Source organism: Oryza brachyantha, chromosome 6 (genome assembly GCF_000231095.2).
Source record: "Oryza brachyantha chromosome 6, ObraRS2, whole genome shotgun sequence".
Classification (NCBI taxonomy): domain Eukaryota; kingdom Viridiplantae; phylum Streptophyta; class Magnoliopsida; order Poales; family Poaceae; genus Oryza; species Oryza brachyantha.
Window position 1 is genome coordinate 12,206,761 of NC_023168.2, and position 13,566 is coordinate 12,220,326.

A 13,566-nucleotide genomic window follows, 5' to 3' on the forward strand; every position below is an offset into this window, starting at 1 on the left:
TTGTATTAACACATCATTCCTTTTTTATTTAACATTATTCTAATTTTACCCCACCTACGGTGAAACCTCGTATGTTGAGAGACATGATACTCCTCTTTTAACCTTATTCCCTGCTACACAACATAAAAATTGTTACACTTTAGGTTTAGGGTAGATGTAATATGTTTATCTCATGCCCTACTAACTAAACCTTATGTATCGTTTTATTTAATATTCTTTTACACTTAAATATTTGTAACATTTTTTTGGGGATAGTTGATTATGATCTATATTAATTTGCACTTTTATAAGTTAACATATGTTGCATAAAACATCAGATGTAAGCATCCTGTCAAAACCAGTAAGAGCTGGTTTGGTGGGCTGGGTTCCCAGCCCAATCCGGGTAATTACAATAGTAACTATTATAATTTAAATTTGAATTCATTGCACAATAATAAATATGGCAATGAATAAATGACACCATAATTTATGACTCACTATTATTATTACAGGTTAATATTCATTTAAATATATGGTAAGTCCATAAAGAAAAATACGTGAATTATCACCCTCAACTATTGTCCCTTAAACTACAGAAGCATATATTTCACACCTTCCTCAATCCAAAGTGGTTTTGGTCTTCCTTGGTGTGTAGGTGGCAATACAATCAACCAAAAAACTCATGGCCCTACATGTCACAGATCTTGCCCCTTATCTCTTTATCTCTTTGCCTCTTTCGCCAAATGCAACGACTGATGACGAGGAGAGCACTATGAGCAGGCATCATCGCTAGGAAGGAATTGGAGGATGTGGTTAGTAGTTGAACTCGAGAGTTGGCTCGAGAGGATGCTAGAGAGATGACTAGCGGCGATGTCTCTAGTGAGAGGAGAGACGAGAAGAAGGCAGTGAGGGTGTTGAATGCACCGCATCAGAGCTCGATCTCACCTCAAGAAGGCTAGAAGTGTCAGCCAGCGATGGATAGGCACCAGAGGAAACAAAGAGGCAAAGAGGCCCTGCTTGGCTTCCTTGCATGCCTCCCTACTACTAACTGATGTGGTGAGCAATGGCACAAGGTTGGAGCGAGCATGGCAGGGAGCAGGTGGCAGAGCTATGGCAAGAAGAGAAAGTGGCGGAGTCTAGGAGCAACAACACAGTGCAGCCGGCAGAGAAGGATGATGATGTGCTGCCACTAGAGTCTCGGCGGAGGACGAGGAGTTGGACGTGATGTCCAAGGTGGAGGCGGAGGAGGTCTGTGCCAATGATAGCAACAACATGCACACCATGGAGAAGTGCGGCGATAGCTGCAACGGACGTCCTCCTCCCCAACTTCCTCATCACCGCTAGATCAGAAGAAGAGGGGAGCTCGAGACCTCCGTCGATCGTCGCCCTCCTCTAGAACTTTTTAGGTCCATGATCGGTTACTGCCCATTGTGCCCTTTCCATTGTCACTCGCCGGCCTTCGCTGGCACCCTGCTCCCAACTGCCAACCATCGCTTCCATCTGGCCTTGTAGGATAGAGAGACAAAGAGATAGAGAGAGGTGAGATGAAATAGACATATCACATGTGGGCCCTATATTTTTCTATTTTTCATGCTAACTGGACTGCCATGTATGCACCGCATAGGACCAAAACCGCTATGGGCTGAGTCAGGAGATAATTTATCCGGTTTGAAAATTTTAAGATGTGAAATGTCTGGTATTTGAATTCATGGGATAATTTAGTCGATCAAGATAGTTTAGGTGTAATTCGTACTTTTTCCTATAAATGAAAGGTAATTCGTACCTTTTCTTTTCCATAAAAATAGGAAAATTAAAAAAATATTATTTAAATATTAATTAGTTATTTAGTCACGCATACCATGATTTAGACTGAATTGCACAGTGGACAAAGTTTTATTACCAAAGTTGCATATGGTACTCGTAACGAACATTTCCACTTTGGAATATGGTGCTATTTAGGGGAGGTTAGCTTCTGTCTTCTGTAGCTTCTCATAGAATCTATAGAAGTCAGAAGCTCCGCCAAACAACGCTCATGAAATCTTTAAAAGAATGAAGCCTTTTTATAAGCTTCCTAAAGAACAATAAGCTTTTGAAAATATATAGTTGTAAAATCTAGAAAATGAATTAGAGACAACATTACGAAAGCTTTTTCGGATTCTTACAAACTGACTTATGTGGAAATTAAGTTTTAAAGTCACACGTCCATACCATCAGAGCTCTATGGAGAGCTAGTGTGTTTTGTGCAGACATACATAATACAATTAGGGGTGAGAATAGGTCAAGACCTATGGGGTTCTTTCACAACCCTATTTAATTCTTAAAAAAATTTTAGCTCAAAACTCTATACAATTTTATTTTCAACCCGTTTTGAATCCACCCTTAAATTTTGTAGGCAAAATAGTTGAGCCCATTACCACCCCTAAATGCAATCACTTTATTGGAGATGCCATCTTTGGCCCAAGAATAGATAGCTCGATTGCTATAAGGAGTTGTTAACGAAATATCCGCACGGAAGAGAAGATGAGTAAGATTTTTTTTTTTTTGAAGAGCGTACAGCACAGATTCACTCCTTGTATGTTGCCTTGTAAGTTTGAAAATGGAGGAAGCTATCAAACATTGAAGACAGAGATCATACCAAGGCAAGGTAGCAAGAATATACATTACCTCCAGTAATATGTTGAGAACTTGAGATCCATGTTGGTTAGGACGAGAGGGCTCATTGTTGATAGCATGGTGGAAGTGGTCTATACATAGTCATTGAGCTGAGTGGGAAATTCACACGAGCGAGGGAAGAAACGCATTTAGGTCTGAGATCAATCAGAACCCTAAACAGAATTCTTCTATACAAGCATGCAGTAACATTTTATATGATGAGTAGGTGTTGGTTAAGTTCATGAAGCATCTCATCTTCCCAGATGTGAATGATGCATGAAAACAGTATTTTCCAAAGCAGCCACAACAGAGTTCGCAGTGTAGATTTGCCTTTTTTTACAAGTGAGGCACAAAAGATTTGCAAGATATGTACACTGAAAACTTTTTTAAAAATATATATATTTAAAAAAACAGTGATGAGTCCACAAACATCCAGTGTCTAAGTCAAAAACAAGCATTCGGACTAATAGAGCCTGAGTTAGTGGCGATCGGAGAAGCTAATAGTGAGAGATTAAATTCTAAAAACTGAAATTGCCTGCACGACAACCAAAAAAGATCCAAATCCAAGGATGCACAAAAAAAAAAGAAGAGAAAAGACCGAGAGAAATACCCCAGAGATGGCGAGCTTAGGACATGTACAACCCATAGATAGCATCTATCCTTTTGATGTCACATCAGCTAGTTAGTCCTATGTGTACATCATTTAAGGAAGAGAGAAAACAAAGCCGTTGACTATTTCGTCTACGACGTGAGCACGTGCTCCTAAGCGAGAGGACGGCGCAACCGCGCGTTGTACGAGCCGCTGTGGCTCATCGACGACTCGGAAGATATGTGCGAGCACGAACAATGGCGCCAGATTTTCCCCTACACGCGCCATTTTTCATACTCCATCCTCTTACGCATCCTCACATCCCAATCCTTCTCTAGCGACTTGAACATGAGCACCATGAGGAGGATGGAGAACCCAGCGGCACCGACACGGAATGGAATTATGGCGACGCGAAAGTGAGCAATCGACGGCAGTGTACATGCGAAAGGCCAGCGGGGTTGCTACAGTGGCACCTGAGAGCATCTCTAACAGACAGCCCAAATCGGACTCTCCAAATGCCTATTTGGTCACTCTCCATTTTAATTGGCCACTCAAATTCGTTTTTTACCCTAACAGACTCTCTATCCGTCCTGGATCTATGACAACGGTCCGCCCTCTCCATTTTAGATCTACGACAACGAGGGCCTCATATGTCTCATTCTCTTCTACTCCTTTAATCTCTTTCTCTCCCCCTTTCTTTCTTTTTCTATCTCTCTCCCACAGGAGGCAGAGGGATGCAGCGGTCGAGTGGGGACGGCGGCGGCGGCGGAGGCCAGGTATGGCGCCGGGGCGACGGCGACCGGCTGGGGAAGCCGCCGGGCGTGGGCGGCACGGCGGCCGGGGACGGCGCAGGCGTCGACGGCGGCCGGCGGCGGCGTGGCTTCGGGCGGCCGGCTGGGGAAGCCGCGGGTCGTGGACAGCGCCGCGGCCGGGGACGCCGCGGGCGTCGACGGCGGCCGGCGGCGGTGCGGCTTCGGGCGGCCGGCTGGGGAAGCTGTGGGCGTGGACGGCGCGGCGGTCGGGGACGGCGCGGCTTCGGGCGGCCGGCTGGGGAAGCCGAGGGTCGTGGACGGCGCCGCGGCCGGGGACGCCGTGGGCGTCGACGGCGGCCGGCTGGGGAAGCCGCCGGGCGTGGATCGGTGGCGGGCTTCGATGGCGGAGGGAGATCGGGGGCGTGCTGCAGGCCTCGCCGACCGCGCTCTGCTCCATCGTGCTCCTCTCCAAGGGGAGAGAGAACGCTGGGAGGATAGGAGAGCAGGGCGTGGGGCCCACATATGGCAAGTCTAGTTGAGTGGCCCAATTTGACAAGTGGGAAGACCGATTTGACCAGGCCATTCGGCTAGCCATTTCGTTGGAATGCATTTTTGTCTAAATAACTAAATTTTAGCTTAGAGAGACCATGGGTAGTGCTGTTGGAGATGCTGAGTAGAGGAGCTCGAGCTGTACATCGTCAGCGTCAGGCCGCAGGGGACAGGGTCGCCTGGACGAGTAGAGAGACGGGAGCTTCACGAGTCGCGGCTAGAGCAGAGCGGGAGGAAAGCAACACCACCAGCCAGAGCTCAAAGTGATTCTGTGAGGGAGAGCGTAGTAAAGTGGTGGTGTCCTGTTCCCATATCTAGAGGATAACGAGGCAGTGGCCAGTAGATAAGAAGGAAAGGGAGATCAGCCGGATAGAAAGAGCAAAAGATCGGACAAGCCCAGGAGGTTATACAAATAACTTTTTTTTCAATTGACTTATGTGAATTATTTGAATATATTGAGAATTCTATTAAACACAAAAAGAGTTACATTAATCAAATTATGTACTAGATCACCATAATTTACGTGTCAAAAGACGAATTAAATATCTTGCAGACAACCAAAATGACAACTCATTGTAGAAGCTATCTGTGTGTACCAAAATAGACATGAGCTGTCTAAATTGTTGTAATTGCCCTTACACAAAGGGGGCAGAGACAGGCAGGCTTGCTACTGCTACATAAATACGGACTGCGACACCAGTAGATGCATGAAGAGATGATACAGTACCAAAAAGGAAAAAAAAATACATTTGGATTACAACAAGAGATGGTATCTCAGTAACTAGCTAGCGATTTAAAAAAAAAAAAAAAGTAACTAGCTAGCTATAGTCGTCAGGTCTGTGAGGAGTTGCGAATTGCGAATACTGCACCGTCATTGAGAGGCAGCAAGCTGTAATAGGAGCCGTCCTTGTCGATGCAGCACGCATGCCAGTTTATCCTGTATGAACCATGACGAAATGCAGAAACATCCAGCACGCAGCTGGAGAATCCCATCCCACTCGAACTCGCTTCAAAACGCGCAAATGCTGTCACCATCTCCACATTCTTCTTCATCTTCTTTTTGCTGTCCCAGCTCTTTGTCAAGTTCTCATCCTTCATTATGTATTGCTGCAGCAAGGTATTCAGCTCAACCATTCCACCACTCTTGTGCATCTCATACTCTTTTTTGCTTCTAGTTCCAGTTGTTGCATGTAAGCAGGATGCTGAGCTTGTAGCCAAAACGCAGTACAGCTTTGAGATTTCAATGGAACTCCTCTCTAACACACATTTCCAATGCAAGCAGAGTGTCAGGGAAAGCTGGAAGCCTGTTAGTACTGATATTCCCTCTCTGTTTGCAGGGTTCGTGTCGTATATGTTAAGTTCAGCACCAAAGCAAGGCCTGCACCAATGAATAATAAACAAGCTATCTGTTACTAACAATCTTCATATGCGATTGATGCATTGCTGAAGCACAAATTTTGATTCTTAGAGGAAACAAAAAGGAGGGGGTGGCTTCTGGCAAATTAATACTTCTGGAAAGAGTGCATAGGAGATGCTACTTTTAAGACAAGAACTGCATACATACCTTACTCTGAACAAGTATCTGGGTACCACGAATGGCAATTCCATAACCCTCTGCAAAATGCTGGACAGAAACTGCATCCCTCCGTGCAAAGGAGAGAAACTGTCCTCTCCAATCGTTACTCCTTTGTGGTCCTCATGTGTGCCATGCAAATATGCAACAGCATACTTGCAAAGAAGATAAGAATCCTTTTCCAGAATACCTGAACAATCCATTCTTGTGACGATCTGTATGGAGTGACCTTCATCACAAGAAATGGGCATTAATTGTTGCAGTTGTGAAACAATTTGGCTGTCAGTCCTATCCACCCTTTCATGTAAATCTCGTATAACCTTAGCATGAGAAAACCTCTCTGGAAGCCTGCAAGACTCCACACTGACACTCATATGTACCTTTGAGAAATCCACAGAAAATGCAATACAGAATGACAGAAGTGAGCATATGAAAGCAAGCCTGGCTATCCTAGAAAAACTTTGGTGATCCATGTCCCCGTGGGATACAGCAAGGAGATCATAACTCTGTGCTAGGTCACTTAATCCTAAAGAACAATTTGCCAAAGCAAGTATTTGGCTGTTACAATGCTCTCTAGGTACACTTGAATGGTCTCCAGCTGCTTGATGATCAGATACGTTTTTCTGAGTAGAAAAGTGTGAAGTAAGGATACCAAGAAAATCAGTTAGGATCTCAACAAATGACGCCCTCAGACAAATAAACCACCTCTGGAAAAATAACTTATGACTTGAAGAGTTGTTCGATAAGAGGGCCTCAATTGGTAAGAATGTTTTGCTGCAAATTGCAGAAATCTTTGCTTCAGAACCATGCAACTCTGAAGACCCACCAAGAGTAACATCAACACTTGTTTCAACACAGTAAAAGTTATCATGAAGATCGCATTCTGTTTTAAGCTCTCTGACCAACTTAACAGTTGCTGAAGGGAAAATCAGTAGCTTCATCTCAATTTCTCCAGCTGAAAAATACAGCAATGATTTGAACCAAAAACTGAAAGAGCCTGACCCAAAAGCATCTGCAAGTTTTCTAAAGATAAACGACGCTGCAAACCATAGGCCTTCATGACAACAGTACATAGCAGACTTGTAGGCATCCCAATACTTCTGCTTTCTGAAAAGCATTTTCGTCATCCGAATCGCAGACAATTCCTGAGTTATCCAAACAGAAGGAGTAAAGAATATGCGAGGCTGTTCTTTTGAATCACCTGATTCTTGATTGTCATCTCTAATTTTAGAACCATTCCATGAAATACAAGCACACATTATCAGATGGAAAGATTCGTATGTGCTAAAATACTGAGAAGCATTCTGCTGAACACACTCAATCAGCTCCTTAATGCTATCATAAAGATTGCAGTTAATACCAGATCTTTTACAAAGCATATTATGACAAGCATTTGCAAAGTTGAGTGTCAAAAGAATTATATTGTGCACTATAGATACTTCCTTATTGCCACTAAATTTGCTGGAATCCGTATTTACCTTATCAAAATCTGTTTCCATGAGAGATGCCTTTATATTAGCAGCTACTGGCTTGATAATATCATTTGTAACAGAATTGGAGCAACCACTGTCATCTATTCGAACCAGCTCTTTAATCAAGCATCTAAGTTTATCAAGAGCAACGGCTGCAGCAGAAGGGTAGCATGCAACAAGTTTTAGCATACTGACTAACATAGATCTGTGCATCTTCAATTCAGAGGACACATAGGTATGTCTCCTTGCCTCTTCCTTGTTTCCGGTGCTTCTTGCTGGATTAACCAGAGATATATTATGATTCACCATTGATATTACAATGTTACGCACGAATTTGTCCTCAACATTTTCTATATGAGTTGGTGGCAAGTTGTTGGTAATCTCTTGACACCCACTGTATGCTAATGATGAACCTTCCTGAGTAATCATATTCTGATCTGAACTTGTTTTCTGAAGTAAACATAAGGTGCCAGCAATAACTTTAAGAGAAATACCTTGCATCTCCCAGGAAGAGGAATGCAGAGAACTTTCAGCAGCCAGAACAAGCTTAGATAGTTCAGAAGTATCGACACAATGAACAATTGGAGCTTTACCACAGACTATCTGAAAATATTTTATAAATCAATCAGATATAATGAACAAAAAGAGATGTATAGACAACATGAACAGAAGCATTTAGCGTTCACCTTTTGAAGGACCATAAATGCATATCTCCTACAATCAAGTGGGAAATCATCATGATCAATCAGCTGTAATAACTTCCTGAAAACAGTCCTTAAAACAGGAAAATGGTAGATGCTTCTGTTAAACATAAAACACAAACATTTCAATGACACAGTCTTCACACAATGAGAAGATTCATGCTCCAGGAATAATAACAACAATTCCACCTGAAATAGTAAATTGAATAAAGTTACTTTTTAGTCAATTCCCAAAAGAAACAAAGAGCAGTGGTAATAATGACCCCAGTTTCTCAGCAAGAGGATAAACAAATACATAGCTAGTATTTGAAAAGAAATTTGCATCAGCACAAAGTTCAGTAGGAGACTTGAATAATAGGGAAGAAGCAGCACTGCAGCAGGAAGGTGGTTTGGGGTAACATCAATTCCTCAAAGAATAATAACAGCTGTATTTACTGTTGACTCATGGCAGCCATAATATAGCATGTAGCTCTTTTGAAAAGAAAGTTGCTTTCACTGAAGGTTTACACTTGGCTTGGCTTCATATAAGCATACCCTTGAAAGGGCAAAAGGATGATATTTGTCTTATTTTTAGGACAAGCCTCTTAGGAGTGTCTTATGTACTTACCTAGGATATTTATCTTTGTCCAGGAATAGATTTTTTTGCCCCCCATGGATCCTTCATATTTCTTTTGCACAGTATTTGATTACTAGTAATAAATTTAGTTGGGGTGCTCTAACACTGATAGCACAAAGCAAATAATGTTTCAAGGAGAACTATACTCCATTTGTCACCTTTGACCAAGTAAATCACGCTTACCAAGGAAACCATATTTGGATAAAATGTGACTAGGATTTCCTCCAGTAGCATTTCAATCACATGAAATGACACAAGGAAATGGATGTGATTAATAGTTACTCCAGAGGTTTGAGAAAACATGAATCAGATATATACACTGTCAAGCATTTGAAAACAGAGGGAGCATATTTGCATCTGTAAACAGTAAACACGGACAGATGCCATTGAAAAGTGAACTCAACGATGTAACACGAAACAAAATTGCAAAGATGAGTTAAACCAGATTAAACCTAATACATATGCAACCAACTTGTGTATTCCACTACCTGATCGCCAAACAGAATAACTGATTTGGCTGCCAATCTTGAGAGAGACAAGAGCATGCCAGCTTTGAAATTATCTTCCAATGTACCCAGAACAATCTGCTTTCCAACCTGTGACATCAAGAGTGGAAAATTCATTCTTAAAATGTGGTGAAAACAACTGCAAGAAAAAATGCAGAGCAGCCACCTAAGATTGATGTACAAAGCAGAATCTATCACAAGTCCCCTTGTTCTACTCCATTTCAGATCACTGGCCAGTTTTATTGGTAATCCCAATTTCATAACATAAAATCAACTGATAGCATCGAGACTATTGTCACCTTTCTTTTCCTATACATAGATAAGCAACTCCCTGTGCTAATATACTATTGTTATAAATTAGAGCAATGTCTATTTTTATTTTCTTTCCTTGACTTCATGATTCCTTGCAGTATATGCACAAGGTTATATTGTGAAACCTAAGAATGATGCCTTAACCGTAATAAGTGAACAAGCAACACAAATGTTGGCCAACTTAAGAAGAAATAATTAATAAATTGAATTTAACCAAGAAACACGTATATCCATTAACACCTCATGAACTCTATGGATAACAGCCAACGTACAGTCAAGCTTGGGGAAAATCTTGATGGCTGCCGTGATAACTTGAGGTTCCGATCTTGGTGAAGAAATTAATCTTCGAAGTGCTTCAAGTGTAATGTATGAGAAATCCACTGATAGCCTACAAAAACAGCCAGCTGCAAACAATGCTGCTTTGACCTGACAAAGGAGAAGCATAATTGATTGTGTTAAGAAACACCAAGTTTGTCCTTTAACAGAAAAGACAGCTGAAAGCAATTTTAGGACCTGAATATATCAGCGTTCACATCAGACACATTTTTCAGATAGTTTACTGTCTAGAAACATGAACATTAGATCGATTTGTAAGGCTGCAATGTTATAATGATGCTTGTTAACTAGGATGTGGTGTTGGCACTGCAAGACCGTATGTGTAATCACTTGCTCAATTACCCACAAAACTGTATTGGCGATGTGTACCGTTGCAGTGCAGTGGTAGAGTAAGAAAGAAAGAAAGAAAGGAGTAGCGAGGCACTGACCTCTACCGCAATGGAGGAAGACAAGCTGGATAGAATGAGAGAGCGGACGTGCAAGCTGTCCTCCGCGAGGTGGGCGAGGCAACCGAACATCCGCAGCGCGAGCGCCCTAGCACGCGGGCAACCGGCGTCGTACACGGGCTTGATCCTCCTCAGCACCTGGTGGGGTTCCGCGACACTTGACCTGGCTAGCGCGCCATCGTACCCACGGCCCTTGGTGGCAAGGTCCCTGTATTCGAGGAGAAGAGCGCGGACGATGCAGGCCCGGACGGCGTTGTCGGAGCTCCTGAACTCGGTGGCGAGGCGGAGCACCATGGTCTGGGCGAAGAGGCGCGGCTCGGACGGCAGGACGCCCAAGGCGGAGGCAACGGCGGGGGGCAGGGAGGGCGAAGCCCCGAGCTCCCGGAGACGCGAGGGAACATCGTCGAGGGCGTGGAGGCGCGTGGCTGGAGACGAGACACAGTGAGGTGAGGCGAGGCGAAGCGAAGCGACTCGAGTAGCAGGGAAGAGCACTGGGTGTTACCGGCATGGCGGGAGCGGAGAGCCCTGTCGAGGTCTATGCTCCATTGCATGGCGGACGCCGCCGGTAACTTGTCCATCGCCGCCGCCGCCGCCGCCGCCGGAGGTTTTGAGGGGGGAGGGGAGAAACCCTTGCTTGTATTTTACGGGCCCTGGTATCCTCTCTCTGTTGGCCCCACCTGTCATGGAGACGGGGGTTGCAGGCCGTGGTCGACAAAAATCGAATCAGAACATATCCAGGGCATGGGATCTATATTCATCTATGGCAACGGAGAATTGTGCGTCAAGTTTTACATTCTCATCTCCGTTACCCGTTAATTCTAACCGAAAAAGAATGTTTCCGTACGTTTCTCGCACGGGGAATTAAGGTCTTGTTTATTTCCAAAAAAAATTTTCAAAACCATCATGTCGAATTTTAGACATCTAAACAAAGCATTAAACATAAATGAACCAAAAAACTAATTACACAGTTATGGAAGAAATCTTGAGACGAATCTCTTGAGTCTAATTAGTCCATGATTAGTAATAAGTGCTACAGTAACTAACATGTGATAATGACGAATTAATTAGGCTCAAAAGATTCGTCTCGCGGTTTCTAGGCTAGCCGTGAAATTCGTTTTTTTATTCATGTCCGAAAACACCATCCGACATCCGGTCAAACATTTAACTTGATATTTCTCCCAAAAATTTTCTTAATCTAAACATCACCTAAGCTAAAGAGATTTCCCGTTTCCGCTTAAACAACATAGCTAATATTCTTTTATCTGTACTATTCTTTACTACTTAAAAAAATATGGATATGTCGGCCCATTGGCTAATTTTTGGGCCGATTTGGTCCGTTGACGTGCGGTGACCAGCAGCGCTTGCGGCCCATCTCGGTTGCGGTGGCCTAGCAAGGCGTGAGGCAGGCCAAGGCAGACGGGTTTGTGGCCAATGAGCTTGTATGTCATGCCCAGAAAATTCTCATATAAATTTCTAAACTTAATTATGTAAACTTAATTATGTATTAAAATTCTCTATCTAAGACCAGCCAGGGTAAAAAAAAACAATGTTGATTACATAACTATAACTATCGTTCTTAGAAACAACTGAAAATAACATTTAATCTAACAAAAATGCAACCGAAAAATAACGCAGACTAGCTCCAGCGAAGCACGGCTATAGTCCACAGGCAATACTTTGACAACGGAGAACTTACTCCTGAAAGTCGCCTCCATCGGATTCAACTTCTAACTCTGAAGAGAAAAATTACACAAGGCTAAGTACAAACCACTATACTCAACAAGTAGCATGAAAAATGAGTAATAAATGATGCAAATGATCACAAGGAATAGGGTAAGGTTAGTTGCAATAAAGCAGCATTTAAATAAATAACAGACATTAAAACAGAAAGGTAGTAAATAAGTAAATAAATAGCATTTGTAAAGTACCAACATCACTGTCCAACGTTACATCATGTTGTAGTAGTCCCAACTGAAAGCCAGTTTACTAAGTCATTAAAGGTTCAACTAATCATAGTAAATCTGGCAGCTCGCCCTTAACCGCGGGCATGACTATTCAAATAGGTTTACTCTGATCAGAGGTGTACTGCTATACCCACATGACATAGTCCCACTACACTTGAATGTGCGCCGACATACTATCATGACATACTGGATAGGAAACTATAATAGAACCTGTCGCATAACTCTCCCTATTCAATCGCACCACACTTCAGGTTTCGCTCCCCCTTTACACCAAGGCGGACAACCTCCTCTTGTGCCTAGGCGAATCTGAAAGCAGCATAGGCCATTGTTACACCACGACTCCCATCCATTTTCATTTACTATGGTTTTTGTCGGATAAAAGATTTCATAACTTTACTTGGTCAGCATAATCTTTAATGCTTTCTTTCACTAAATCAGTTCAAGTTGTATGCATCAGTCTAACAAGTTTTATTCTGCTATCAGGATTTTATTGTTTTACTCCTCATATTTAATAGTGTGATTGATCTTGTAGTTTACATTTCTTGCCAGTTTCACATCTAGCTAACCACAAAGGATCCATGCATGGCTTGCCTTTAGGTACTTCTATCCTACATAATACAATGCTCAAATCATGATCCACATATTTCTACTGGTACATTTTCCATCTACTATTATTTTCATCAGATAAAAGATTTAAGAGTCAGCTCCAACTTTAGTAGGTCAACATAATTTTTAATACTTTCTTTCACTAAATTAGTTCGAGCTATTTGCAGTACTCTAATATTTTTTCTTCTGCTATCAATGTCTTCTAATTGTGCTCCTAATCTTTAATGGTATGATTGATCCTGTAGTTTACATTCCTTCCCAGTTTCATATCCACATGATCACAAAGGATCGATACATGGATTACCTCTATGTACTTCTACCCTATGTAATACCGAGCTCTACTTATTTGTACCTTCCATGATTTCTTCAACCTCTGATCATGCCAAGGGTATATCGTATATGTACCACATAGAAGGAAGGATCAATGCATTCGACACCTATTGGTATTTTGATTTACTAGGCCAACAACATTATTAGTGTTCTTTTTTACTAAATCAATTTAAGCTCTATGCA

General features: G+C 42.4%; 1 protein-coding gene across 2 annotated transcripts; it reads right to left on the reverse strand.

Moving 5' to 3' along the window:
- Positions 1-4,225: 4,225 nt before the first annotated feature.
- On the reverse strand, positions 4,226-11,118 carry LOC102710794 (integrator complex subunit 7). Of its 2 annotated transcripts, none has more exons than XM_015838888.2 (7): positions 10,986-11,118; positions 10,466-10,908; positions 9,942-10,127; positions 9,372-9,479; positions 8,253-8,456; positions 6,086-8,169; positions 4,226-5,899 (listed from the first exon to the last, which is right to left on the reverse strand). In XM_015838888.2, the coding sequence occupies exons 1-7, from the start codon at positions 11,059-11,061 to the stop codon at positions 5,353-5,355; spliced, it is 3,648 nt and encodes a 1,215-aa protein (XP_015694374.1). In that variant the 5' UTR covers positions 11,062-11,118; the 3' UTR covers positions 4,226-5,352. The 2 variants fall into 2 exon arrangements, with proteins under 2 accessions (XP_015694374.1, XP_040380988.1); XM_040525054.1 differs by lacking the exon at positions 4,226-5,899 and having other exon boundaries at positions 7,814-7,983; positions 8,061-8,169.
- Between the last annotated feature and the right edge of the window lie 2,448 nt (positions 11,119-13,566).

Excerpts from the sequence above, each read along its gene's own strand:
- LOC102710794 (XM_015838888.2), bottom strand. The coding sequence starts at position 11,061 with ATGGACAAGTTACCGGCGGCGTCCGCCATGCAATGGAGCATAGACCTC. Across the intron at positions 10,128-10,465 it reads CTTCCTCCATTGCGGTAGAG|GTCAAAGCAGCATTGTTTGC; the intron begins GTCAGTGCCTCG and ends CTCCTTTGTCAG. Across the intron at positions 8,457-9,371 it reads TTATTCTGTTTGGCGATCAG|GTGGAATTGTTGTTATTATT; the intron begins GTAGTGGAATAC and ends TTACTATTTCAG.